Source organism: Strongylocentrotus purpuratus, unplaced genomic scaffold (assembly GCF_000002235.5).
Source record: "Strongylocentrotus purpuratus isolate Spur 01 unplaced genomic scaffold, Spur_5.0 spur5_scaffold_12, whole genome shotgun sequence".
Lineage (NCBI taxonomy): Eukaryota > Metazoa > Echinodermata > Echinoidea > Camarodonta > Strongylocentrotidae > Strongylocentrotus > Strongylocentrotus purpuratus.
The window spans coordinates 33,173,433-33,200,632 of NW_022145597.1; the positions used below are offsets into that span (position 1 = coordinate 33,173,433).

Sequence of the window (27,200 nt, forward strand, 5' to 3'; positions counted from 1 at the left end):
TATCCAAATTTTTGATTTTGTAACTTAAAAGCTCAGTTTATTACATTCCTTTCCTTTATCTGCTTATCAATGATTTAGAAAAAAAAAAAAATCTTATTTCATAATAAAAATAATAATAATAAAAAACGGTGCTTATAAAGCGTTTACCACCGAAGTCTCTAAGCGCTATAACAAACAAAAATACATTGATACACAATTACATATTAAAAGTAAAGACCAGTATTGGAAATGCCCCAATTTAAAAAAAAATGAAATGGAAGCTTTTATTACCACTCATGTGAAAGAGTATGTTTTGACTAATACATGATGATTAAACTTTTGCCGGGAAACCGCCTACTAATTGATATATTTGGTAAATTAGTTTATCTATTGGTGTGTGAGCGATAAACGCATGTGTCGCGCACGTGTGCGTAGTCCCATATACATCTGTCTGTGTACAGTGCTTGTAACTTTACGAAGACTGGGTCAAATTTCTTATCATTTTGATAATTCCAGAACCTTGCAGTACACACCAATACTTATATGCTAGATGATCAACCTTTTCTGATCGATTCCACAACGTTTCTTTCACAATGCAATAATTAAGCAGTACATGGAGCCAGTAAATGCCTAGCATGAAAATACAACAACAACAAATAATTTGTTTATGAAAATAAAGTTTCTGTAATGCTTGAAGATAAAGACCAGTTATGGTCATGCGATTTGAACAAAATGCAAATAAACCTACAAATTAAAATACATATAAAATATACATCAATGTGAACTGAGCAAGTTAATCATCAAAAGTAATTTTGAATAAATGTGTCTTAAGGCAAGTTTTGAATTTGTTAACAGTTTGACAGTTTTTGACATTTAAAGGTAGTATGTGCCAAAGTTCAGCAGAAGCTTTGCAAAAAGAGCGCTGACCATATTAAGAAAAAATTGACACCAAATTAGACAAAAGGTTTAATTGTAAAGATGACAGTGGATTGCGTGAGGGTTTGTATTCCTGGATAAGTTCTTGCAGAAAAATTGGTGCCAATTTATGAATGGATTTATAAGTTAAAACCAAGATTTTGTACATAATGCGGTACATCACCAGCAACCAATGCAATTTGCGAAGTACCGGAGTGATGATCTAATATTCATTCTAAAACATAGGCATGCTAGGTCAAGAGAGAGAGAGAGAGAGCATAATGACAGCAAGAACATGGTTTTCACAGAAAGGTGAACGTTGAGGTATGTTTGATAAAAGGCTGTTGAAAATAAGTACTTTGTACAGAAGAAATCTGCATTTCATCAATTCAGAGGAATATCCATCCAATTGGAATCAATCTGAGTCAGTTCCACTGGAAGACAATTTTGGCCCATCCCCCTGGCCTGGTCTCTTCTTCATGATGGCTTTTCCCTTATTTGGACCTCCCCTCTTACCTTTCCCTCTTCTACCACCACCACCACCACCACCACCAACGAGTCTAGGTACAACCCCGCCCCTCTGACCACCACTCCCTTTACCCCTCCTCTCCTCTACAAAGTCTGTATCTATGCTAGAGTTGAGAGATCCTGTCTTTGGTTGTGAGTCGGAGCTGCTGATGTTCCTGAGGTCATGGGTCACGTTATGCCCGCTTCCTGCTTCCATCAATGCTGCCATCTCCATGTCTTCCGCAACATCCAAGAGAACTTCATCAGGGATGTCCTCATCATTGTCCTCCATCATCGCAGCGTAATCTACCGTAGGAACTCTACGCTTTTGTCTCTTGTTTGGGTTGGGTTTTGGTTTCAGTTTTCCATTCTGCGCCTTACTTTTCTTGACTTCAGTCCTTTCTGCAAAAGCGCTCTCCTCTTCATTCATTTGAATCTTCGGAGCATTCTTTGTCTGTCCTGCTCCTTGTTTGGGCTCTTGTGGTGTGTCATTATTGTTCTGGTTCAGTACCACTTTCTTCTTCCTCTTTACTCTCTTCTTCACTTTCTGCTTACATTTATTCTTTTCCTCTCCTCCTTCTTGGGTAGGTTTCTGCACAAGTTTCTTTTTCCTTCTCACTCTCTTCTTCACAGAACCTGTAGAAACCCTTTTCTTTTTCCTTGGCCTTTCCTCCTCCTCCTCCTCGCTCTCTTCCTCCTCCTCCTCGCTTTCTTCCTCCTCTTCATCCGATGATCTCTCCATCTGCATCAATGCATTCCTCATTCGTTTGCTGGCAATCTTCTTCCTATTGCCAAGGTGAGCAACACCAAAGAATGATGTCATCTTGCTTTGGACCTACATATATAGTAAAATAATGCATTGATTAAACATATATATGAAACACATCTTAGTAGGCTACATACACAATATGCTGTCTATGGGCTCAATCACATGAACCATGACTTAAATACACAGCCTTGTTTATCAACGTGACAAGGAAAAACCATTAGATGCCAGGCAGAAAGCACTTCCCAGAATTCCTCATCGTGCGGTGTGTTAGGATTTCATTTGTTCAAAGCCAGGTCTTTATGCATTGTTTTTTTTAACATTGTTACAATAGGGGCTTTTTGTTTGTGTGGATGAGGACGGCGTTCACGTCCTCTAACGATGCGAATTGACGTCAGACACCCGTCCTGTTCACTACCTTATAACCCTTTTCGTTTTAAGTCGACACACGTTCTCTACACGATGACGTAATGGCCCCGCACGCGCTTATTCACTTTCTCCTTCTTTCACTTCTTATTTTGTTCTTTGTTTATTATTCTATTATACTCTCTCTATTTTTCTTATGATATTCTTTGTTTTTCCTTCTTCCATCTTCTCTTCTATCTTTCCATTGTCTATTCTTTATCATTTTCTCTTTCTGTCTTTCCTAATGTTATTGTTGTTGTTATCATTCTATCATTTTTCTTTCTATCTTTCCTCATATTATTCTTTGTTTCTTCCTTCTATGATCTTCTCTTAAGTTATTCTTTGTTTTTATCATTCTATCACTTTCTCTTTTTGTATTTCCTTATGTTATTCTTTGTTTTTTCCTTCTTTCACCTTCTCTTTCTGTCTTTCCTTATGTTATTCTTTGTTTTTTCCCTTCTTTCACCTTCTCTTTCTGTCTTTCCTTATGTTATTCTTTGTTTTTTTCCTTCTTTCACCTTCTCTTTCTGTCTTTCCTTATGTTATTCTTTGTTTTATCCTTCTTTCACTTTCTCTACAGTCTTTCCTTATGTTGTTCTTTGTTTTTTCCTTCTTTCACCTTCTCTTTCTGTCTTTCCTTATGTTATTCTTTGTTTTTTCCTTCTTTCACCTTCTCTTTCTGTCTTTCCTTATGTTATTCTTTGTTTTTTTCCCTTCTTTCACCTTCTCTTTCTGTCTTTCCTTATGTTATTCTTTGTTTTTTTCCTTCTTTCACCTTCTCTTTCTGTCTTTCCTTATGTTATTCTTTGTTTTTTTCCTTCTTTCACTTCTCTTTCTGTCTTTCCTTATGTTATTCTTTGTTTTTTCCTTCCTTCACTTTCTCTTTCTGTCTTTTCTTATGTTATTCTTTGTTTTCCCTTCTTTCACCTTCTCTTTCTGTCTTTCCTTATGTTATTCTTTGTTTTTTTTCCTTCTTTCACCTTCTCTTTCTGTCTTTTCTTATGTTATTCTTTGTTTTTTTCCTTCTTTCACCTTCTCTTTCTGTCTTTCCTTATGTTAGCCTTTGTTTTTTCCTTCTATCATCTTCTCTTATGTTATTCTTTGTTTTTATCATTCTATCACTTCTCTTTCTGTCTTTCCTTATGTTATTCTTTGTTTTTTCCTTCCTTCACTTTCTCTTTCTGTCTTTTCTTATGTTATTCTTTGTTTTCCCTTCTTTCACCTTCTCTTTCTGTCTTTCCTTATGTTATTCTTTGTTTTTTTCCTTCTTTCACTTCTCTTTCTGTCTTTCCTTATGTTATTCTTTGTTTTTTCCTTCCTTCACTTTCTCTTTCTGTCCTTTCTTATGTTATTCTTTGTTTTCCCTTCTTTCACCTTCTCTTTCTGTCTTTCCTTATGTTATTCTTTGTTTTTTTTCCTTCTTTCACCTTCTCTTTCTGTCTTTCCTTATGTTATTCTTTGTTTTTTTCCTTCTTACACTTTCTCTTCAGTCTTTCCTTATGTTATTCTTTGTTTTTTCCCTTCTTTCACCTTCTCTTTCTGTCTTTCCTTATGTTAGCCTTTGTTTTTTCCTTCTATCATCTTTTCTTATGTTATTCTTTGTTTCTTCCTTCTATCACCTTTTCTTATGTTATTCTTTGTTTTCTTAATCATTCTATTACTTTCTCTTTCTGTTTTTACTTTCTGATTTACGCTGCGATGTAGCAAGATGACGTCATTCTGACGACGGGTCACTAGTTTTCTGACGAACCTCAAATCATCGATGAACGGGTTCGCAAATGTGGCCTGACGACGCCAGACGACCCGACGCATGCGCAGATCGCGGAAATGACGTCACATATTAGACGTCGACTATGTCGACGTGACAAACGAAAACCCCCTAATGAGAAACAATGGACAAGGGAAACATATTTGTCGTTGTAACAGGTGGTCTTTGTAACAGGTGGTCTTTCTACACAGGTAGTTGCTAAAGCCAGTGTGACTGGATATTTCTCTCTTACACACATGTCTTACCTGTTTCTCATTAAGCCTTTGCAAGACCGGGAGAAGCTGCTCATCTAACTTTGTCTTCATCCAACCGAACCGCTCACGAGCAAACGTACAATGTCACAGTCAAGGAATAGAACTCTATTTACTACATATAACAGTGCTGTCAAAGTTTGGATATTTCGCCTTAATCTGTCTCAAATCTAACCCCTGAACTTTACTTAAATTACCCTTTGACAACTATTTAATAGGTAATTTGACTAGTTTTCCAGTAATAGTTTTCTGCTTGGAATAGCTGTCCACTGTGATAATCTAGAGAGCTAGTTGTCACAGAAGTGATTAAAACTAAAACCACAGTTAATATTCAAATCTGCAAAATAACTATGAAAACAAGGATTAGTAAAACTTGTAGGCAGTAGCAAGTTTCACATCACTTTTGCATGCACTTGTCAAACAGTATAGTATTAATGACTGCTTTGAGAGAAATAGTTGTTTTTATACGCTCAAGGGAAGGTTAGAATTGTGCTATTACCCGAGGCGTGCCGAGGGGAATAGCCCAATTGTAACCTTCCCGAGAGCGTATAAAAACAACTATTTCTCGAATATTAAAGCAGTCATTAATACTTTTATATGCCGAAAAAAAATAGACTAAAAAATAAAAAATAAAAAATACTTTTTTTTTTGTCGAAGGTGAGAGTCGAACTCTTGCGTACAATGAGTGATGAATCTTACACCAACGCCTTACACCACTCCGCCATCGCGCGCTGTTCACATGCTTGGCAGTTTTGTACAATATATACATTAAAATGGATTGAAACCGGCTTCGGCGTGATGAATGCTTCGCAAAAGCACCCTTCTTTTACTTTTGCAATGCATATTGGCACGAACTGAGATCAAGATCTATCGGCAGATGTTGTTTTTTTGTTTTTGGAAGTTTATTTTCGTCTTCATGTCAACAATGCAAGATAAAATTGTCGGTAAGATCGATCGAGATTCAATTGTATTGAAATTACCGACCAATCTTCGCACACATACGGTATCCTCGATCGCTCAAACCATTTTTTAACATGTAAACCTATGGGGTAACCATGGAGGCTGACCTATTTTTTTTAATAACCATGGTTATTAAAAATATTAAATGTTTTATGCATGGTTACCGGGAATTTTACAGGAACAGTTGAAGTTTATGAATGCAATTTCGACCAATCAGATGGCTGGATTACTTAAGTGAGGTATATAAATGTTTTTAATACAAATAATCTTCTAACAGACTTTGGTACCTTAAACAATGATACTTTGCACTAAAAGTTTCTTTGCTCTTTAACCAACCTTTCACAAAAGCTTTATAAAACGTTTTTGTATAGACTGTCAAATCTGTAAACTAGCTAATCAAAGGTATCTTTTTACGTTTCTTTGTGAGAAAACTTGAAAGGATATTCTCTGAGTAGACCAAGATCAGGCAATCCCCACTGGAAACCTTCTTCAGACTCATCGATGGCTGGATTTGTGTAGGCCTTGGCTATCAGGGGATTGGGAAATTCATCTGGTAGGACCAACTTGCACCATTTAGACCTGGTGGCATTCAATGATGGCACACCTTGGTCCTGGGTCCTAGACCACCACGATCTATAGTAACAAAGATATACAGAGATTACGTAAAGCGGAACTTTGGGGAAGTACCAACCAATCCAAAGGGGTTAATAATATACAAATAATGAATGGTTATGAGTTCAATAGTGCGAATATTTTCATGAGTTGAAAGATTAACATTCTATTCAACGAGGCGTCAGCCGAGTTGAATAGAATTAACGTTAATCTTTCAACGAATGAAAATATTTGCACTATTGAACGAATGAAAAACATTCATTATTTGTTTTATACAACATCGAAGAAGATCTAATAGAACGTTAATCAACAAATTATGCTTTATGGTGGTGTGACCAAAGTTCGCGCGTGACCTAAGTTCGCTATCTCAAAAAATCAGTAAGATTACGAAAATCTGATATCACCAATGGAAAGAGGAACATAAAATCACCCAGAATTGAAATTTTCTTTGGAATTGGGTACGAAATTGTGAAAATATTGACAAAAGATCGGCAAATTTTGCAATATTTTGCGTCATCCGTTCCGAAAAATGATCAACTTACCGATAAGGGTCTGAAAATCTTCAATTTGAGAGCAGATTTCCTCAAAATTGTAAGTAAAGAGTGGTACTAACTGATTGTATGATATCTTGCCTTGCAAATTATGATATTACCTTATTTTTGATGGATCACACTTTTTGATAAATCAACTGTAAACCCCCGTGCGTGAAGTTAGGTCTCGTTGTTTTTATGACTTTTTTAGATGCAGCGCGCACGAACGATCGGACATCGAATTTTTAGATCGCGATATCTCCGAAATCCTTCGACGATAAAATTTTCTAGTTGAACTAATCTGTAGTTAAAAACTTCGCCGTCCCTTTGGTTATAATTGAAATCAATAAATTTGTGTAGAATATGAGAAATCGTAATTCGAATATCACATTTTGTAATATGTTCTAAAATGTCCGCGAACTTTGGTCACCCCTTCATACTCCTTATATTAAAGATAAATTAAAGTTGGAGTCAAGCCTTCTCGATTACATTGGGATTGCCTTGGCGTCAGATACACGCAGGGATACGCGCGCGCACGACTGAGAGGTAAGCAGCCTGCATATAACCAAAAATGCACGGCGCATATAACCAAAAATGCACGACCGTGCAATATACCATCTATTGAATATCATGTGACTAACAATCCTCCAATCAAATGACAAGGATCCACGTAGGTGTTGTATAAATAATTTTATTTCATCATTGAAATGTTATTTGAAACACAAAGAAATATAAGATACTGCGATAATGAAGAAGTTAAGAAAATATTAGAAAATTTATAATGATCATATTAAGAAATTATGTTGATCTTGTATATAATTCATATGTTTCATTTTATTTGTTTTGTAAATAGTCTATATGTATTTTGAAGTCCCTCTTAATTTAGCAAAGTCATATGGGAAAGTTTGTCAGACAAAATTGTTAGGTGTACACTAATTTTATTCTTTCGAAGATATGAGACAACTGAAAAAGAGGGCTGATATGTTCTGCTTAGCTCCTTTGTAAGATCCTCTATTAGCCTTCATTCTCATCGTTTTGATCCACTTTCTTAGTAACAAAGTCATATGGGAAAGTTTGTCAGACAAAATTGTTAGGTGTACACTAATTTTATTCTTTCGAAGATATGAGACAACTTAAAAGGAGGGCTGACATGCTCAGCTTAGCTCTTTTGTAAGATCCTCTATTAGCCTTCATTCTGTTTGGGTCTGTGTCCACCATGACCTAACAGTGAGGATTTAAATTGTTGGGTTAATAAAAAAAAAATCTTTCAAAGAGATGAGTCAGCTTCAAAAGTGACAATAAGCTCTGCCATTAGCTGCAAGCTCCTCCAATGGTTTTCATTCTCATGGTTTTGATCCACTTTCTTGATTATTTTTCAAAGAATGAATCCAAGGTATTCAATCTTACAAGCTTACTTATTTATTTATTCATTCAATCACAAAGTCAAACACCAGAAAACAAAGGGTAAAGACATCATGGAGAAAGTCAGAGAATCAAAGTGGAGATGGGCTGGGCATGTAGCAAGACTTCAGGACAATAGATGGACAAATCGTTTAACAGAATGGCAACCAAGGATGGGAAAGAGAAGAAGAGGAAGGCAGAAGAGAAGATGGAGAGATGACCTAACATCATACATGAGAATGGCCGCTTGGACTGGGATAGCTAGAGACAGAAGAGAATGGAAGTGTTATGAGGAGGGCTTTGTCCAATGTCTGGATGAACTAAAGCCTGATAAATAGATAGAAGGCTGTCATTTATCATTCCTCATGCATAGAGATGCTACAGTAGTGATAAGTACAAAAACATCAATGTGGTATCAATATTTCTTTGCAATTAGCCACTTAGAAGATACTATCTGAACATGGGCAGATAAAGGTTATTTGATCAAAACTGAAAAACCCATCGGGACGACTGCTAGATACATGTTCATGAAAGTTATGTAATCATTATTCATTTACGCACAGGCAGTATATTCTATGATATACAGGTGGAAGTGTTCTTCCACAAGCAAAATGGCAAACAAATGGTAATCATGAAGCAATTCCATCACTTTGGAGTGATTATTTTTAAATGCACAAAGTGAGACATCTCCATATGTAAAATATCTGTGGATGTTTGTGGGTCATTTGACCAAGTGATATCCCTGAAGTGGCTTCTAATACCATGTTTTCGTAAGCACGGCTAAAATAAAAGGGTCTTAACTCACTTGAAATCCTTGAGTGTCTTCAACCCATGACCTTTGAACTCTGCCAGTATTTCCATAGCACCCACCGACCCAATGCCTTGGATACCCAGGGTGTAATCACTCCCGACCAGATAGGCCAGGTTGATTAGCTTCTTGCGGTCCAATACTGTAACAGTAAAAAATATGGAGTCACTATTAATTATACTTGTACATATAGGTTAGGTGCATTAGCCTGCTAGATCCAGTCCAACACTGCAACATTCAAATATCAATACTTATGTCAAAAATGTTTGTACAGATACACAAAGTTCAATCGCTTCTTACGGTTTATTACTCTAACAATTAAATATTTAATTCATATATTGACTAGGATTGTAAAGAAACATAAATGAGTGAACAGTTTCTTATGGTGCAGTTAGGTAACACGAAGTATTAAGTCACAAATCAACATACATAATCCAAGAAGGAAACTATCTTGATAAAACCTCTACAGGTGTTTCACCATTGTGCAAAACCAAAAAATGATGATCTTCATCTAAATTATTTCTAAACTAATTTCATATTTTATTACTATCATTTATGAATATTTGCATGTATTGAATTTGACCTGTATTTACTATTCCCAATTATTAACCGTATCAGACATCTGAGCAGGGCAATTTTCAAATGTTGTTACCCTCCAAGTTTAATTAAAAAGCCAACAAAACTACGGGTGAAATATATATTGACCGCTCAGCAAACTCAATGGGATTTTGTGTGTTGTTTGCTGGTCAATAATACACAGTAAACCAATGAACGAATATTATTGCCTGATCAGATAAGTCAATGGTAAAATGTGTGTTAAACTAGTGGGCGATAATGTAAAGCCAACATCCGGGGTATTTTGTAATTTTCATTGCGCATCTATTTCTTGTTTCTTGTTTGCTCTAGATGTCTGATGTGGTTGATAATAATAATATTGACTGCCTAATTCAGGGTAATACGACTTGTCATATATCACCCTCACCTTTGGTTCGGGCGATAGATTTTGTATTGCCCTGAAGGCAATATCACTTAAATTATTATGACAATTAAAAATCCTTTCATAAAACTAATGAATGCCTTTCCTTCATATAGAGTGCATGTCAGATTTGTAGAAATTTAAAAGCTACTCACACAGATGCCTTTCAATGTCTCCCACCCTGAAGTATTCTGGGTCCTTCTTCTTAGAGAAGAAATGTCTGAAGACTCGTCGACCACCAAACAGCCAGATATCACCATCATCTGTTATGGTACCTTCCGTCTGATTGGTCAGATCTAAGAAAGCACACTGAGCTTCAGCCTCCTGGGGGCTCTCTATGTAAGGGATACCGAAGCACTGTAGCATCTCCTGTACATGGAAACATTACCATCATTTTGTAGTTTGGTCGCCACAAAATTTTTTTAATTCATTTGTGGCATCATGAAAGGATAGAGAAATAACAAACAGAATTTAATTGAATTTCTTCACCACATTCATACAAAAAAAAATGAAAAGTCAAAGAATATGGTTATAACATTTCTTACAAATATATGGATAAGACAATAAAATAGAAAATACACATACTTCAGCAATAACCTACATGTCGGCCAAACTGACAGATGTACTTTCTCTCTGAGCCATTAAGTCCGATGTTATGTTTAATACTGCTCACCTTAATCCATTAGAGAATAGCATTGAATGAATGTCTATCCTTAGCACTTTTGAGGCATTACACCCCATATGATAAATTGATACCATTTCAAATACGGTAAAACCAAACAATTTCCACCATTATACAAAGGCCATCTATCCCATTCCTTGTCACTTTCTTGCAAGAACGTGTCTTAACTGGCCATCTGTCTAGAATGGCAACCTGTCTACAATATCCACCTTTCCTATTTCTCTTGCTTGGCCTTTACAGACAGGTTTGATTGTATACCACAAATCATCTTGACTGTTTACTGTTCTTACCTTACTGTCTGCATACATGGTGTCTGTAATAGAATATGATTTCTTCTGTTGCTTCCTCCTCTCTTTCTCCAGAGCAAGTCTCTCTGTATGTAACTTCTTTTCCATCTCGTTCATCTTATCCTACCAAGACAATCACATAATAATAATAATATAATGCAATCATACTGCGCCATCTATCTAGTAAACTATTCCAAGGCGCATTATGAAATTAAACAAGTTAGGAAGAAGATAGGATAGAACAAAATGTGTTTATCATAACATTCACGTACTGAATGCATTCAAAAACAGAACTGTCTTTAGGTTAGACTTAAAAGAATCAAGAGTTTCTAAGGAATGTATTTGAGCTGGTAACTGATTCCATAAACATGGTGCAACAGCTGAGAAAGCTCTGTCTCCAAGAGATGACCTTGTCCTCTGGGCTACAAGGAGGTTCTTACCAGAAGAACAGAGACTACAAGTTGGAACAGCAAAAGTTGAGAATATACAGATAGCAATCCTTATAGATGTAAAGATAGCATGCGAGCATACATTTGACAACCTGTATTAGTATGCTCTACCCTTGTTGCGACATATCATTTTCAAAAAAATATAGCAGGAATATTAGCAGATACTGAGTGCTAATACATCCTTCATTCAATGACACATATTGAATGTGATCAAATACTCTGAGTAATTTGTCTACAGAGTTCCATTTGAAATTAAAAATGGGCACAGTCACACTTTGTAAATGAAGTCCTCGTCGTTCGTTGACTCAGCAGCATTTATAACTCAGTCGCACTGATGAAACTGTCGCTAGACGACAACATGAACAATGGCCCAAAGTCCGTTCAGTAGGCTTGGATTCGATGTGGGGTCAGTTTGGGGTCAGTTTGGATTCAGTTTGGGGTCGGTTATGAGTCAGGCTTGAGGTGTAACTGAGGTATTAACGAACCCCCCCCCCCCTTTTTTCTTTTTTGTTTACACGGTGAATAAAATGGACTGTAATCTTGAATACTTACTACGTATACTCCATGCCATTCATCTATCTCAGGCTCTTGATCAGATTCTTGCATGCTACACAAAAAAAGAAAACTTCAATATGAGACTTTTTACAATAATTCCAATCTTCAGAAACACGAAATGATAACAATTGAACAAAGAATAGGAGGCACATAGAGACAAGAAACTATCAGCTAATATTAGCCTAGGGGTCAACAGAGACAGCAAGCTTGTGCATAAGGTTTTGATGTCAAAATACAGCATACCCCCACTTCAGTGAAACTTCTATTAAAACAAAGACCAGTCATTGTAACTATTTATATTATGTACAAAGATCACATGTCAATAAAGCATTCTTTTGCCATGAGTGATAAATATGGACATTTTTTATTGGGGCTGTACATGTACGACAATGTGATCTTGAACTGTCATGTAGGATGAGAAATTGATACTTACTTTACATTTGAAATTCATCCCCCCGATTTCATACAAGTTAAAAATTGATTCAACAATGATTTTACCTCCATACTATTTCTTTCCTGACTTCTGAAGTCCTATAGTAAATATAGTAACTATGTATCACCATTACTTTTTAATAGTTTAACAATCCCCAAAACAGACTTTGCTGCACGATAAAATGCAGAGAATTACTCACTAGACACGCTGGACATCATCATCACTATCAACCTGGTATGGTGTTGAGGTCCACTCCGAGTCCAGTGAGGTTCGTGTCATGAAAGACAGGTCAGATGTATTGACAGGATCTTCTGCATCAAGAATGATATTAGAGCAGTTGACAAAAATGCGAAAGAAAATGGTCCATTCACTAAAATGTATATTTTGTAAATTGTTGACAGATGTAAAATCAGCCCCTTTCCCCTTGAAAATACTGCCTCTTGCAAATCGTGAACATTAACTCTTTATGCGCCACTTAAAAAACCCCCCTGTGCCACATTCTTTTAGGGTCACACATTTCGAGGGAATCTTTATTGACTCTGCTGAATCAAGAGGCTATAACTCTTCACTGGATGATCATGATGAAAAATATTGTGCAGCAAAGTTGTAGACCGGAAAACGTGCTTTTCGATGAACCGTCATTTGTTATATTTTGAATTATCATTTTTATAATAATCATAATTATATAATGTTTAATTTTTCTTATTTACGGCAGTTTTTTATCCCTCTAGAATTTCTTATTTAGCAATGATAAGACATCTTCAAATCGAATCTATTAGAAAGGTGGACTTCTTACCTTTCTTTACATACCTTGCTCAAGTATTCTAACAATTCAGAAGGTTAGTATTTAGGTTGTTGAAGAAAAGAAGTTCAATAGGGAGAGACTTGAAAGTACCCCGCTCAGCCACCCTTGACAATGGGCTAATCTGCCCATTGAAATCCCTATTACCCCAGGTTATTGTCAATGTCCGGTTTAGCGGGGCATGAAAAGGGACGTCGTGGGGATGTTTTTCTTTGTTGTGCCATGATAAGTCAATAAGAAATAAGAGAATGTTATTGATTTTGCCCACTGGTATGAGCATGTAAAAATGGTATAGGCATAATATATTATATGTGATATACATGACATAATCAGCATCTTATTGAAATGTCTCATTATGAATGTTCACCGCATCTGTTCTCTCACCTTCTTTACCCCTCAATAAAATTGATTTCAAGTACATTTATCACAGCCATAGATATACAAAGAAAGAATGAATCAATCTTAAAATATAAACTATATTGCATTGTTTTCCATTTACTTTATTGTGAGAGAGCTTATTATCAGAAATGATTGACGAGTGGAGTATGCAATGAATAAAATATGGAGAACGGACGTGAGAGACATTATGAGAGAGAAATAGTGATATGAAATGAAAGGACTTTACTGTGAATAAAGATTATAAGAGAAAGAGATAAAGATGACGGCAAGACAGGATACATATTGATACGAAAATAACAATAATAATGAGATAGAGATGACGGAAAGAAAGAGAGTAAACACTGATAGCATAAGAATGAATAAAGATAATAAGAGAAAGATATAGAGATGACGGCAAGACATAGGGTACATATAGATAGGAAAATGATAATAATAATAAGATAGAGATGACGGAAAGAAAGAGAGTAAACACTGATAGCATAAGAATGAATAAAGATAATAAGAGAAAGATATAGAGATGACGGCAAGACATAGGGTACATATAGATAGGAAAATGATAATAATAAAAAGATAGAGATGACGGAAAGAAAGAGAGTAAACACTGATAGCACAAGAATGAATAAAGATAATAAGAGAAATATATAGAGATGACGGCAAGACATAGGATACATATTGATAGGAAAATAATAATAATAATAAGATAGAGATGACGGCAAGAAAGAGAGTAAACACTGATAGCATAAGAATGAATAAAGATAATAAGAGAAAGATATACAGATGACGGCAAGACATAGGGTACATATAGATAGGAAAATGATAATAATAATAAGATAGAGATGACGGCAAGAAAGAGAGTAAACACTGATAGCATAAGAATGAATAAAGATAATAAGAGAAAGATATAGAGATGACGGCAAGACATAGGGTACATAATTATAGATAGGAAAATGATAATAATAATAAGATAGAGATGACGGAAAGAAAGAGAGTAAACACTGATAGCATAAGAATGAATAAAGATAATAAGAGAAAGATATAGAGATGACGGCAAGACATAGGGTACATATAGATAGGAAAATGATAATAATAATGAGATAGAGATGACGGCAAGAAAGAGAGTATTACACTCATAGCATAATAATGAATAAAGATAATAAGAAAAAGATATACAGATGACGGCAAGACATAGGGTACATATAGATAGGAAAATGATAATAATAATAAGATAGAGATGACGGAAAGAAAGAGAGTAAACACTGATAGCATAAGAATGAATAAAGATAATAAAAGAAAGATATAAAGATGACGGCAAGACAGGATACATCTTTCTTTCATTAGTTTTATTCATTCTTATTCTATCACTGTCTACTCTCTTTCTTGCTGTCATCTCTAGCTCTTTCATTAATTTTTATTCATTCTTATTCTATCAGTCTACTCTCTTTCTTGCTGTCATCTCTATCTCTTTCTTTCATTATTTTTATTCATTCTTATTCTATCACTGTCTACTCTCTTTCTTGCTGTCATCTCTATCTCCTTCTTTCATTTTTTTTTATTCATTCTTATTCTATCAGTCTACTCTCTTTCTTGCTGTCATCTCTAGCTCTTTCATTAATTTTTATTCATTCTTATTCTATCAGTCTACTCTCAGGGAACACTTTTATCACTAGAGTCTTCGTCACTGCTCGATTCGTCGGAATCAGAGTCCATGCTCCATGCTTCCATAGTAACAAGATCTCGAGCCTCCTCTACACTAAACACACGTTGACGTTTTCCAGCAGGTGCCATCGTAACATCAGTAAAAAAAATCCAAAGAAAACCGCTAAATACACGGTAATTTCGAATGTAACACTATGAAGAAAAACAGTTTACCGGAAAGTGTGCGATGTATACAATGTAAACAATAGTAAACGCAACGCGTGGCTACACACTGCGAGCGGTATTATGAATGTCTAATTGACTCGTATACATCTGTGCAAAAATGCGAAGTTGGCACGCCTACGTCCGTGCAAATCGGCGAACAAAGCAAACAAAGAGTTAAAGACATTAATCACCATTTCTTCCCTTTCTTTTAACACCCCCTTTTTATGGGGGGGGGGGGGGAGGGGGTTGACAGTTTATCAATTCAGGTATAAAACAGGCTTTAAATTCATCTGTTCATTGGTCATTTTTTTTATAAATCCAAATGTCTCAATCACCACATTTCTAATTGTCAAAAATTTCTATGTTCACTCAAGATATTTGATATAGCGCCTTTTCCTTGCAGTTACAAAGTGCTGCACACACGCTCCACAATGTTTGGGCCACTTAAAAACAAAAGTTAGACACTTCTCAGAGATCAGTAAAGTATATGTAGGCTGGTAATAAGTAATTTCTAGCAGAATAGATGTGACTGAAATAGTTTTTTGAACTGGTCCACAGATGAGGCCGTCTGCACAGCAGTAGGTAGTTGGTTCCACAGTTTTGCAGCAACCGATGGAAAAGACAATTAAATTATGGTTATCTACCTTAATGTGTCTATGTCCCTTTTGCAGCCCACATCAAATTCTGTAGAACTTTGCAGGAATCATAAATATGTCATGTATGTCCTATCTGTAAAATTTAAACGTTAGTGTCCCAATATTCAAATTATGCAAGGAAACCCGTTTACTTGCTAGTTGCTAGACTTCACTGTCAGACACTAGTGAGTGACTGACTGGCCTATTTTCTGTCATTAAATCAAGTGTGTATCCTCATCTATTGATGCACTCACCAGAGTCTGCTTTCTGTCCATCCACCTGGATAGGCTCATCAAGAGTGATCTCTACAACAACCCTCTTTCCTGGATCAACATCATTCTTCATGTTGACCTCTGCATCAGTACCAGCCTTAGCAGCAATCAATGCATCAATAGTATTCTTTGCACCAACGTCTTCATCATGGACAGTCTTTGCACCAACTTCTGCATCGGGAATTTCCTTTTTACCAATGTTTGAACCTGGAACAATCTTGGTGTCTTTCACCTCATCATCAAGAGTCTTTGTGCCAACATCTGTTTCAGGAGTCTCTGCACTTATCTCTACAGGATTACTACTTTCTGTGCCAATCCCTGAAGTGAATTCAGCATCAAATGCTAAATCATCATCAGGAACATCTAGTATATCGAAGTTGTCCATCCGACTCTCAAAGGCTTTCATCATGTTTTTCATATCTTCCTTCTTCTTCTGGAGTTCCTTCAGGATATCTTGCCTCTGGGTTGTGGCCCTATCATCTTCCTTCACCACCTTTCCTGCATCAGCAATTGATGGATCATCTGTGGTAGTTCTCTCTACAGTCTTTGGCTCTATGATCTTCATATCCTCCTTCTTCTTCATGAGTTTCTTCAGGATATCTTGCCTCTGGGTCGTGGCCCTGTCTTCTTCCTTGAACACCTTTCTTGCATCAGCAGTTGGTGAATCATCTGTGGTAGTTCTCTCTACAGTCTTTGGATCTATGTTGGTAATGATTTCTACAGTTCTTCCAACTTGCCTTAAGGTCCTAGTCCTACTCTCATCCCTCACTGAGAGCATTTCACATTTCTCTTCTTTTGTTTGGAGCTCTTCGTTTGTACCTTCTGTAGTCCTATAATTTTCTGTTGCCTTTGAGGGTTCTTTAGGAAGATGATCTCTGATAGTAGCATCACTCATCTCAGTCTTCAAAGGCTCACTTGTATTTCCCTTCTCTGTTCCTATATTCATAGTTAAATCATGCTCAGTGGAACCCTCATCCACAATTACATTGTCCATTAACGTTCTAACACTCTGAATTGTACTTGCTGACCCAGATTGGGCAGACTGTATTTCTAACAAGGCTTCTTTTGAGGTATGTACTCTGTCCAGACACACTACATCATCAGGGATGGGTGCATATGAACTACCTTCTTGCTTCTGTGATGGTGATATCTTGGCATCCAGCTGATCAAAGAACTTCTTCAATTCTGCTTTGACTGCCTCATCCTTGCTTGCCTTGTCATCCAATCTTACTGCTTCACTCTCATCCATTTCCTGACCTCCAAGGTCTCTTCTCCTCTTCTTCCTAGCAGGAGTGGAATCGTCCTCGAGAAGTACAATCTCTATGTCATCCTTTGACGATGTTGATGGTGTTGTTGCCATGGGAGCAGAACCTCGTTTCCTCATCACCTTCTGCATCTTAAGATCCATACTAGTTGCGAAGCCTGCCCTCTCGGCGTAGGACGCAACGACGATGTCATCACCACTCTCATCTTCAGACTCTTCATCTGGTTTGGTTCCTTTCTTCATCAGGATGTAGTGCTGTGTGTCTTCTGATGCTACTCGACCTGCATCTACCTAGAAATAACATAGAAACAACAATAACAACAACTAATTACTTACTCACATATGATTCGTTATTCAAGAAGGACAACGAAAAATGAAGGAAAGGGAAAAGAAAAGATAAAAGGATTACATGAAAACAGAATAAAAATCTATGATGGATGGAATAAAAGAGAAAACAGAAGAAAACTTCTCTTATGGAAGGCAGTCATAGAGAGTAGAAATGAGAGAGACAGAGAGAGAGAGAGAGAGAGAGAGAGATAGAGAGAAAAAAAGTATCACATACCTGACTACCTGACATACTCTGAGCATCAAGTAAAGCAGTCATAGAGAGTGACATCTTAGTCCTCATTTCTTTCCTGAGATTGTCTAGTCTCAAACGCAGCTTGCCCTTATTAAGAAGCTTCTTGAGTTGGTACTGGGAGAAATCTTGAGATACCTTGAAGGATAAAACAGTACAGGTTTGTTAACAGATTGAAGCAGATTGTGTAACCCAACATAGACATACCTCAATGCATATATATGGGATTATGAAATGTGTTTTTCATTACATTTTTTGTGTGCATGCTCAATGATGGAATCCAGAATTATTCTACAATACATAGGAAGATATGATAGAGATGCAAAGGGAATATTTTACAAAAATGTTTTTTGTTTCTCAGCGACTTAATTTGATATAATATGTATCAGCCTTTCTTTTAAACTTTTAGGGGCAAGGACATTGAGTTTGATAACCACCCATGTGTCCCAAGCATTTGCTAGTCTAGCCCTTCAGATGATGTAGCTTGCAGGACTAGGGGGTGTTTCACAAAGATCCTAAGATGGACTTAACAATTATGGAAAGCAGTTAGCATCTAGGAAAATATTTTATAAAAGTTATTTCAAAAGGCATAAAATGATGATTTAAATCATTCTTATCTTCTATTATCAAGGAGATTTCATGTTCTTGATGAGGGATTTATAGAAAAAAGTCTAAAATCCTTTAATTTTTTGCTTTTGAATATATTTTATTTTAAGGCTACAAATGGCTCTCCATAATGTCTAAGTCCAACTTAGAGTTAAGTTTGACTTAGAATCTTTGTTTGTTTGTTTGATTGTTTGATTGATTTTATTTCTGCATTCAAAAATATACAAATTCAAAGTCAAAGTACAAAATTTCGAACAATAACAAATACAATGAATACAATGTTTACAAAAGTAATTAAATGAAAAATCATGTACAATTATATCATTCGATAAACATGTACGAAGCATACAATAACATAAGAAATATGAAATATTTTCAATAAATTAGAGAGGTAATTTGGAACGCAGGAGACCACCATCGTGAGCGGTTAGGCTGGAGATGGATGGCGGCCTCGTAAAAAAGAATTGGCGACATAACTCTCTTCGAAAAACTGAGTGATCAAGAGGGTGCGGTGCAAGTGCAGGTGCAGTGAGCAGTTGCATGATAAAGAATAAATAAGTCACAGTTTTGTTATACTAATTTAAAGAGAGGGGAGCATATGATTGTATTATTTGTCGTTTAAGTGTAGCTTTTAAGGAGTGGATGGTTGAACAAGACTTTATGTTGTCGGGTAAATCATTCCAAATGTCCGGGCCAGAATGTCTAACAGATTTGTGTGTTATTGATAATTTGGGGTTTGTAAGATGGAAGTTTCCAGATATGCGAGTAGAGTATGAATGAACGGAATTATTAAACCTAAACATGATATCAAAGGATGGTGGAAGCAGATTATTAATGTACTTAAACATAATAACTGCTACTTGAGTAGTGTTCAGATCGAAATTTTTTAGTGTTTTAAGTTTATAGAATAAAGGATCAGTGTGAGCTAAGAAATGCGAACCTGTACAAATACGTATGGCTTTCTTTTGCAGTTTGATAATAGAATTAATTTTTGTCGAACCACAATTTGCCCATACACTATTACAATATGTTATATACGGGAGAACTAGCGAATTATATAGTAGGAATAAGGTTGCATGGGGTAGAAGAAACTTTAACTTGGAGATTATTCCAATACTTTTGGAAATGCACATTGTAACTTGGTGTAAATGATCATTCCAAGTCAAGGTTTCATCTTTAAGAACACCCAAAAACTTGGAATTAGTTTTCTTCTCTAGTAGCATACCATCGATTTTAATATATATAGGTGTTTCTGTATTCTGTTTAAAATACATGAAATTAGTCTTTTTTGTATTAAGTGAAAGTTTATTGGATTTAAACCAATCTGATACTTTGTTAATTTCATAATTCAAAGTATTTTTTAACGAATTAAGGTCTTTATGGGAATAAAAGATATTTGTATCATCGGCAAATAAGATAAAAGAAAGAAGGGGGGATGTATTGATAATATCATTTACATAAAGAAGAAATAACAGTGGACCTAAGATGGAGCCTTGAGGAACACCGCATTGAATTAAAAAAGGATCAGAATCATAACTATTAAATGTAACATATTGTCTTCTGTTTGTTAAATAATCTTTAAACCATAAGAGTGGCTGACCCCGAATTCCGTAATGACTGAGTTTGGAGAGTAGAATAGCGTGATTGAGCGTATCAAATGCTTTACTCAAGTCACAGAATATACCTATAACATGCTCTATGTTAGCTATGGCACTTGTAATTTTGTCATAAATTTGAATTAATGCTTAGTCAGTTGAGTAATTTTTTCTGAAGCCATATTGATTTGAATTGAGTATTTTGTGTTTAGTGATAAATTTGTGTAGCCTATTATGAACAATCTTTTCTAAGACTTTGGATATTCTTGGAAGTAGGGAAATTGGACGATAGTTACTAATTTCGTGAGGATCATCTTTTTTGAGAATGGGGTTGACTTTAGCTAGTTTTAATAGATCAGGGAAAACACCTTGCGATAACGAGTGATTAAATATGTGAGTTAAAGGCTTTGCAAGTGGATACATTATTTCTTTTAGGAGAGACATACTTATTTTATCAAAACCGTGCGATTTTGAGTTGTTAAGAGATTGGGTAATGTTAATAATTTCGCTAGGATTTGTCGGATTTAAAAAGAGAGACTCTTGGTTTTGATTGGAAAGATAGTCTTTAAAGTGAGCGTGAGTTCTATTAATTTTGCTGGCGAGTTCAGGGCCGATATTCATAAAAAATGAGTTAAATGAATTTGCATGAAGACTAGGATCATGTATTTTAGTGCCATTTAATGTGATATTATCCGTGGGTGGGGGATTCGTTTTTTTTCCCATTACCTCTTTGATAATTTTCCAAGTTGCAGTTGTGTTTGAATTGTGAAACACCCCCCCCCCCCTCCAGAAGTTAGCCTACCTTAGGTAGCTGATACATCCTAGGGTTAGGGTTAGGATTAGGTTTAGGCTTGTAGGACCAGAAGTTAGCCTACCTTAGGTAGCTGATGCATCCTAGCCCAGGAGTTTTTCTTGGATGATTCCTGGAGCTCTGTGATGAGTTCATGTTGGACTTCCACAGGTAGAGCCTTGAATGATTCAGACTCAATGTCTAACTCTCCCAAGTCTTGATATCTCGATTCCATCTCGGCCTGATGAGCTGCCATGGCAATGGATATATGGTCTTCTTCCTCCTCATCCTCTGATCCACTGAGAATGGAAAAATGTGATTAACTTAAAGGGATCCAGTAACTTTGTCTTTAAAAAAATCCTTGATTTAGCTCATGCTGCAATGATAACTATAAACCTTTAGGTCAGTCAGGAACCCCATGATTTTCACAAGTCGATCACCTATCTGATTTTCAAGATATTTATGATTGAAAATCGAGATCAATTTTTGCGTTTGCCAAACGGTTTTCACAACACTAAAGTCTGTTGGGGAAAACGAGTATGGTAAAACTGGTCACTCAAAGGTTTTTACTTTTTTGAGGCACTTCTTGATCATTTTGAAGCGCAATTTTTTTTAGGGCTTCAATATAACTCCATATCACAAACACTGATAACACGTAGGGCCGTGCATCTCAGATTGAACTTTGCTAAACAATCCCTTCAAACCACATATATGAGTGGTTCGAACATTGGGTCATGATCTCTATAGTGGTAATAAAGACCACATAAAGTGGGGGGGGGGGGGGTTGAATGGATCATGATCGTTAGCTTGAATTTATATAAATTGTTGTTCAGTTGCATCACAAGAGGACATTTTTTTTACCAAGAATTGTATTACAGGGTAACAGCATGAAGTGTGCGCTTATAAAATGGTGACTGGCTGGAATGCTCCCCAGGGAGTGGAAAATGTGCACACGTTGTGTGTGGGTAAGTTTGAATCCGATTTCCAGGGTAATAATATATCTGTAAAGCGCTTAGGCACATCGTTGGATCAATGTATTGAGCGCTATATAAAAAACAGAATATTATTATTATTATCATTATGAAGGTATGTCAGATGGAGGTTGACATTCCAAGTAAAACATGAACAATAACAACAACAATAATAATAAGAACATGAAAAGGAAGAAGAGTAAGGAGAAGAAGAAGAGTAAGGAGAAGAGGAAGAGGGAGAAGAAAAGTAAAAAGGAAGAAGACAACCAACACGAAGAAGATGAAAAAGAAGCTTGTCTACTCACCTGTTCTTCTCATGAAGATCATTTGATGGTAATGGAGGAAGTTCATATAAATCAGTTTCATTCTTCCTTGGAATATAGAGGGGAGGAAGATCCTGTGAGGTTCCCTCCCTGTAGCAAAACAAACAGAGAAATAAATGAATTAGAGTAAAGGGCTGGTTCGGTCTCATTTGACATATCATCTGCCGGCTGGCAGAAGGGCGTTAGAGCGCGTGCGACTCGAAAACTACTTTCCGAATTATTCGCATTTAAAGATTTGTTTTAAATTTAAACTGCTTTCTGTCCCGAAAATTGGTTTAAAACTTAAAAAGACTAATAGAAATGTTATAGTAGAACACGGCTACAATTTTTTTCTTGAAAATAAGTCAGTTTCATGAAAGTTTGACACGATTTATTGCTAACGCCCTTCTGCTTAATGCTTCATTTATTACCTGAAATTCGAGCCAACGCCCTTCTGCCAGCCAGGCGACGATATAATGATTACAGAAAATACAACTATAAATTGTTTAAAAATTAGTGTCCCAAATTATATAGGTAAAACTAAAAGCTATTGGATGTCTCGGTTGTACGTCTAACCTTAATGATTCATGCTAAGAAGTGGAAGCTGTGCATTCAGATCTGATTCTCTTGAGGTGATTGCATTGAAATCTGCAACACTATTATTCAATACCTTTTTCACATAACAGAGACATACTTGATACTTGATGAGGTAATCCATGAAGCAGCTTTTCCAAGCTATACTGGGATGGGATGTGTTGTGACAACAGGTGAAGATGCAGACAACAAAGGGTGTACAATTTCTTTATACAGTAAAACAGTGACGTGCAAGTAAAAAAAAAAAAAAAAATCATGCTGCTATATGGTTTACAGCATTCTGGATCCTACAGGAGATTCCAACCCTCTGATGACAGGGAGGGCGGTCATCTGGAAAGCAGCAACTGTTGGGGCAGTAACTGCAGTGGCTGGTAGTTGATTCCAGATGCGAATGGTGCGGGGGTAAAATGAGTACTTGTAGGAGTCTATTGTTGTTGCCTCAGGAACAGAGAGCTTGAGTGTGTGGTCTCTTCTGCTGATGTATGTAGCTTTGGTTATGAGGTGAGGCACGACTTATAGGACCTAGGCCACATTACAAAAAGCTTGGCAATCGATTGTAAGATTGATTCTTGCAATTGATTGCATTGATCCCTATGTGCAATCAATCACAAAACTTGATTGTACAATCAATTGCTAAGCTTTGTTTTACAGGGCCCTGGCCTGTAATGTTTATTTTAAATTTGTCTGTCTCTAGTGGACATACGAAACTTATGATGAATCCTTACCCATTCTCTCCTATCACAGCCTGGATAGCATGTGATTTCATGTAGTTCTTAACGATCCTCTCAGTGGTCTTCTCCGTCCTAGCGGCAGCAAGATTTTTTCTTTGACGTCTAGCAGCCTAATAGTTCAAACAAATCAAAGAATGTCATGTATTATATGGGCAGTCATGAAACAATTAGCATATACACATGTTACCGTACATTAAAATTTCTTTTTAGCTCAACGTTCCATTTACTATTAACAAAACGATTTCTTTCAATTTATCATTTATGTAACTACTTTATAATTGCATTGCATTTTAAATTTAGAAAAAATAATGGCAATTTCGCCACTGACTACTAATATTTCATTTTATTTTTTTACTAAAAAAAAGCTCTTTAATTCAATCAAACTCATTTCATCTAATTTATATTAGAACTATCTGAAATTTCTTCATTTGAAGCTAAATCTGTTACCCTTTAAAACTTATTTGTCCAGCTTGCATCGTTATGCATATAAACAAATAACAAAGCTGGATATCATGTAGCAGACTAAAACCATCAAGACCTTTTCATCCATGCATTAATTAAGTAAAGTTCTTCTCACCAATGTTTGTTTCTTGAGCTGAGGCGGAGCACCATCAAAGACAAAGATTGGTTTGATACGATAGAAGAGGAGTTTACAGATACGATTGAACAAGACTTGAAGATGAGGATTAGACAGGCTGTTACCATGGACACCAAGAACAGCCTGATTCAACCAGATACTCACATCTCAAAGGAAGTGTGTCAAGGAAAGATAAACATCAAGAATTTTCTTTGGGTCTTTTAAAACACAGATATAAGTAGGTTCACACAGGAAAAAGTGATGAACTAAGTTTAGCCTGTGGTCTTAATTACTTAAAATTTTTCTTTGCTTTGTGGATGCATTTGTTGTTTTAAAACTTTAACTTAAGTTCACTTGACATTCTGTATGTTCCCCTGATGTTTTTAAACCATGAGCGGTCTTACATGTATGTTATGTGTGGAATCTAGCTACAACTGTTTGCCTGGCTTGCAGGTTTGGACACTGGTTATTTCAGTGCTATGTGGCATATTGAGCCCCCATCATTGTAATTAGGCTCTTGATTAAACTTGAATTTTTGTGAATTTAAAGTTATGGTTGCAGTTAGGTTTAGGTTAACATCCCTAGGCCAAACCTCTTGATCCCTACCAATGACTCCAAATATCCACAGATCTATTAAACACGGAGAGATGCCTCTTTGCACATTTATAAAAATCACTACCAACGAGAAAGGTATGCTTCATGATTAATTTTGCAGTTTTGAAAATATTACTTCAACGTGTGTAACATGGAATGCTCCTTTAGTATAACAAATTATAATGCTTACATAACTTTAATCAGTAACTGGTCAGTATCAATTTCTTTGGTTTCACAAAGTTGATACAAATGCCCCTTGTCTGATCATGATGTGTAGATTGAACAGGCTTATAATAACAAACCACTGTGCCATCTGAGAAAGGATACCAACAGCAATCACTTTGCCCTCTAGAGATTCCAGGTTCACAGGTCGTCCTGTAGATTCTACCAATCTCCACAATCCCTGCACTCCCATGATGGTATCTTAGAGTAGAGCCTTCTTTGGGATGGGTCTTTTGAAGCGTCCAGTAGTAAAGAAATTGTGCCAAGAAGTTGCTTTTAGGAAAGATATATATGAAAATAAGAAGGTCTTTAAAACATTTACAATTGCAATTTAAATAAAACCTAGAACTATGTGGGATTATGTGGGAACTTTTTAGCATCCGTCAGCATGTTCAACATCTCATTAAATAACAAACTCTGTTACGTATGGACACTCCAAACAGCAAAAAACTGTCATGACTGCAGAAATTATGGTGTTGATATTGAATTGTTGACCTAGGCTATTCTTAGTCTAAGAGAATATTGTTTTAAAGGGATCGTTTAACAATGTTAAATCTGAGATACACGGCCCTACGTGTTATCAGTGTCTGTGATATGGTGTAATATCGAAGCCCTAAAAAAATTGCACTTCAAAATGATCAAGAAGTGCCTCAAAAAAGTAAAAATCTTTGAGTGACCGGTTTTACCATACTCTTTTTCCCCAATAGACTGTAGTGTTATGAAAAGTGTTGTAGCATAACTAGTCCAATGGTTTAGTAAGACGTAGAGGGCGTTATAGTTAATTGTGAAATATATATGTGGACATCGTGAGATGTCAGTCAGTTTGGTGTTGACCTGTCGATCGTTGCGACAGGTCGATCCGTTACCAGGAACGAGTAAAGTTACTTGAACTGCAGATATACTGTGCAAGTGTTGTTTCTTGAGTTCCTGTCAGACATTCAGTGATTGCGGGAGTGAGTAAAATGAGAGCTGTCCACGTTAATTCTTACACGATATACTTTTGTGAGAGCCCACTGAGAGAGATAATTGATTGTCGAGAGCGTGGACCGGGTTTTGAGAGACTGCAAGGCAGAACGCTACCCCGGCAGAGCCCGGTTACGCCAATGTTATGAAAACCGTCAGGTGAACGGTTTTCAAAATTTGTAATTCCAATCATAAATATCTTGACAATCAGACAGGCGATCGGCTTGTAAAAGTCATGGGATTCCTGACTGACCTAAAGGTTTATAATTATCATTGCATCATGAGCTAAATCCAGAATTTTGTTTCAGAATCTGAGACAAACAAAGTTACCGGATCCCAAAGTGTTTTAGGCCCCAAAATCTTCTCAAATGAAATATTCAAACGAAATCTACACTGCAGCATAACCTGATAGTACACACGTTTAAACCAGAATCAACAGTTACTGTTAGCTACTAACAGTTAGTAATAAAGCTTGTACTAGTACTATCGTGATTCGCATTCGAACGGCTAGTGCATGTATTACTCGTTGAACGGTAACTGTTTGAACTTCCAGCCCGCTCAGGCCGGGTACGAAGGTGGCAATGGAGTGGTGGTGGTGGTAGTGGGTTCCAGAGTAGACGACGCGAGATCACGACTAGACTTAACATAAAGATTTAGACATGCAAATAATGCAAACGAGGAAGTTTTGGTGCTACACATTGATTTTGCTCAGAAAAAATATTTATATTATCCAAATAAAACGTACAACAGTAAATAAAGAGTTAGCATCTATTTACCTGTGGCTGTGGGTTTACGAAAGTCAGCTCACTCAGCTCAGCGGCAAATGGGGCAACAAGACTTAACAGTCAAGACAATCTACTCTGCCTTACTTCGGTAGTAAGTACCGGTTCAAGGCGTGCGGTGGCAGGCGGGGATTGCTGAGAATAAGACTAAAAAAGTTACGTTAGGCTGTACGTGCCACGCTTCGATGCTTGTACCACAATATGCTCACACGTTTAGTTTCAGGAGTAACGACTCTTTGCCAATAATACTCTTTGATGTGTACTACATGCACGTAATGTTGTTGTTGTTGTTGTGTTTTGAGTTATTGGCGATTAGTCAGTGATTTGACTATTGTCGCCAAATTACTTTACGGCACGTGTTATATCTCTCAATTTTGGAT

At 36.4% G+C, this 27,200-nt stretch overlaps 1 protein-coding gene across 2 annotated transcripts; it reads right to left on the reverse strand.

Moving 5' to 3' along the window:
* Positions 1-1,139: 1,139 nt before the first annotated feature.
* Positions 1,140-26,948, reverse strand: LOC585414 (DNA repair protein complementing XP-G cells). 2 transcript variants are annotated; one of them, XM_030982474.1, is made up of 16 exons: positions 26,815-26,948; positions 25,181-25,348; positions 24,260-24,426; positions 23,677-23,792; positions 22,361-22,468; positions 21,170-21,383; positions 18,079-18,231; positions 16,235-17,807; positions 12,484-12,592; positions 11,849-11,903; positions 10,851-10,970; positions 10,034-10,247; positions 8,900-9,044; positions 5,996-6,184; positions 4,586-4,670; positions 1,140-2,236 (listed from the first exon to the last, which is right to left on the reverse strand). In XM_030982474.1, the coding sequence occupies exons 2-16, from the start codon at positions 25,266-25,268 to the stop codon at positions 1,310-1,312; spliced, it is 4,263 nt and encodes a 1,420-aa protein (XP_030838334.1). In that variant the 5' UTR covers positions 25,269-25,348; positions 26,815-26,948; the 3' UTR covers positions 1,140-1,309. The 2 variants fall into 2 exon arrangements, with proteins under 2 accessions (XP_030838334.1, XP_030838333.1); XM_030982473.1 differs by having other exon boundaries at positions 12,484-12,595.
* Positions 26,949-27,200: the final 252 nt, after the last annotated feature.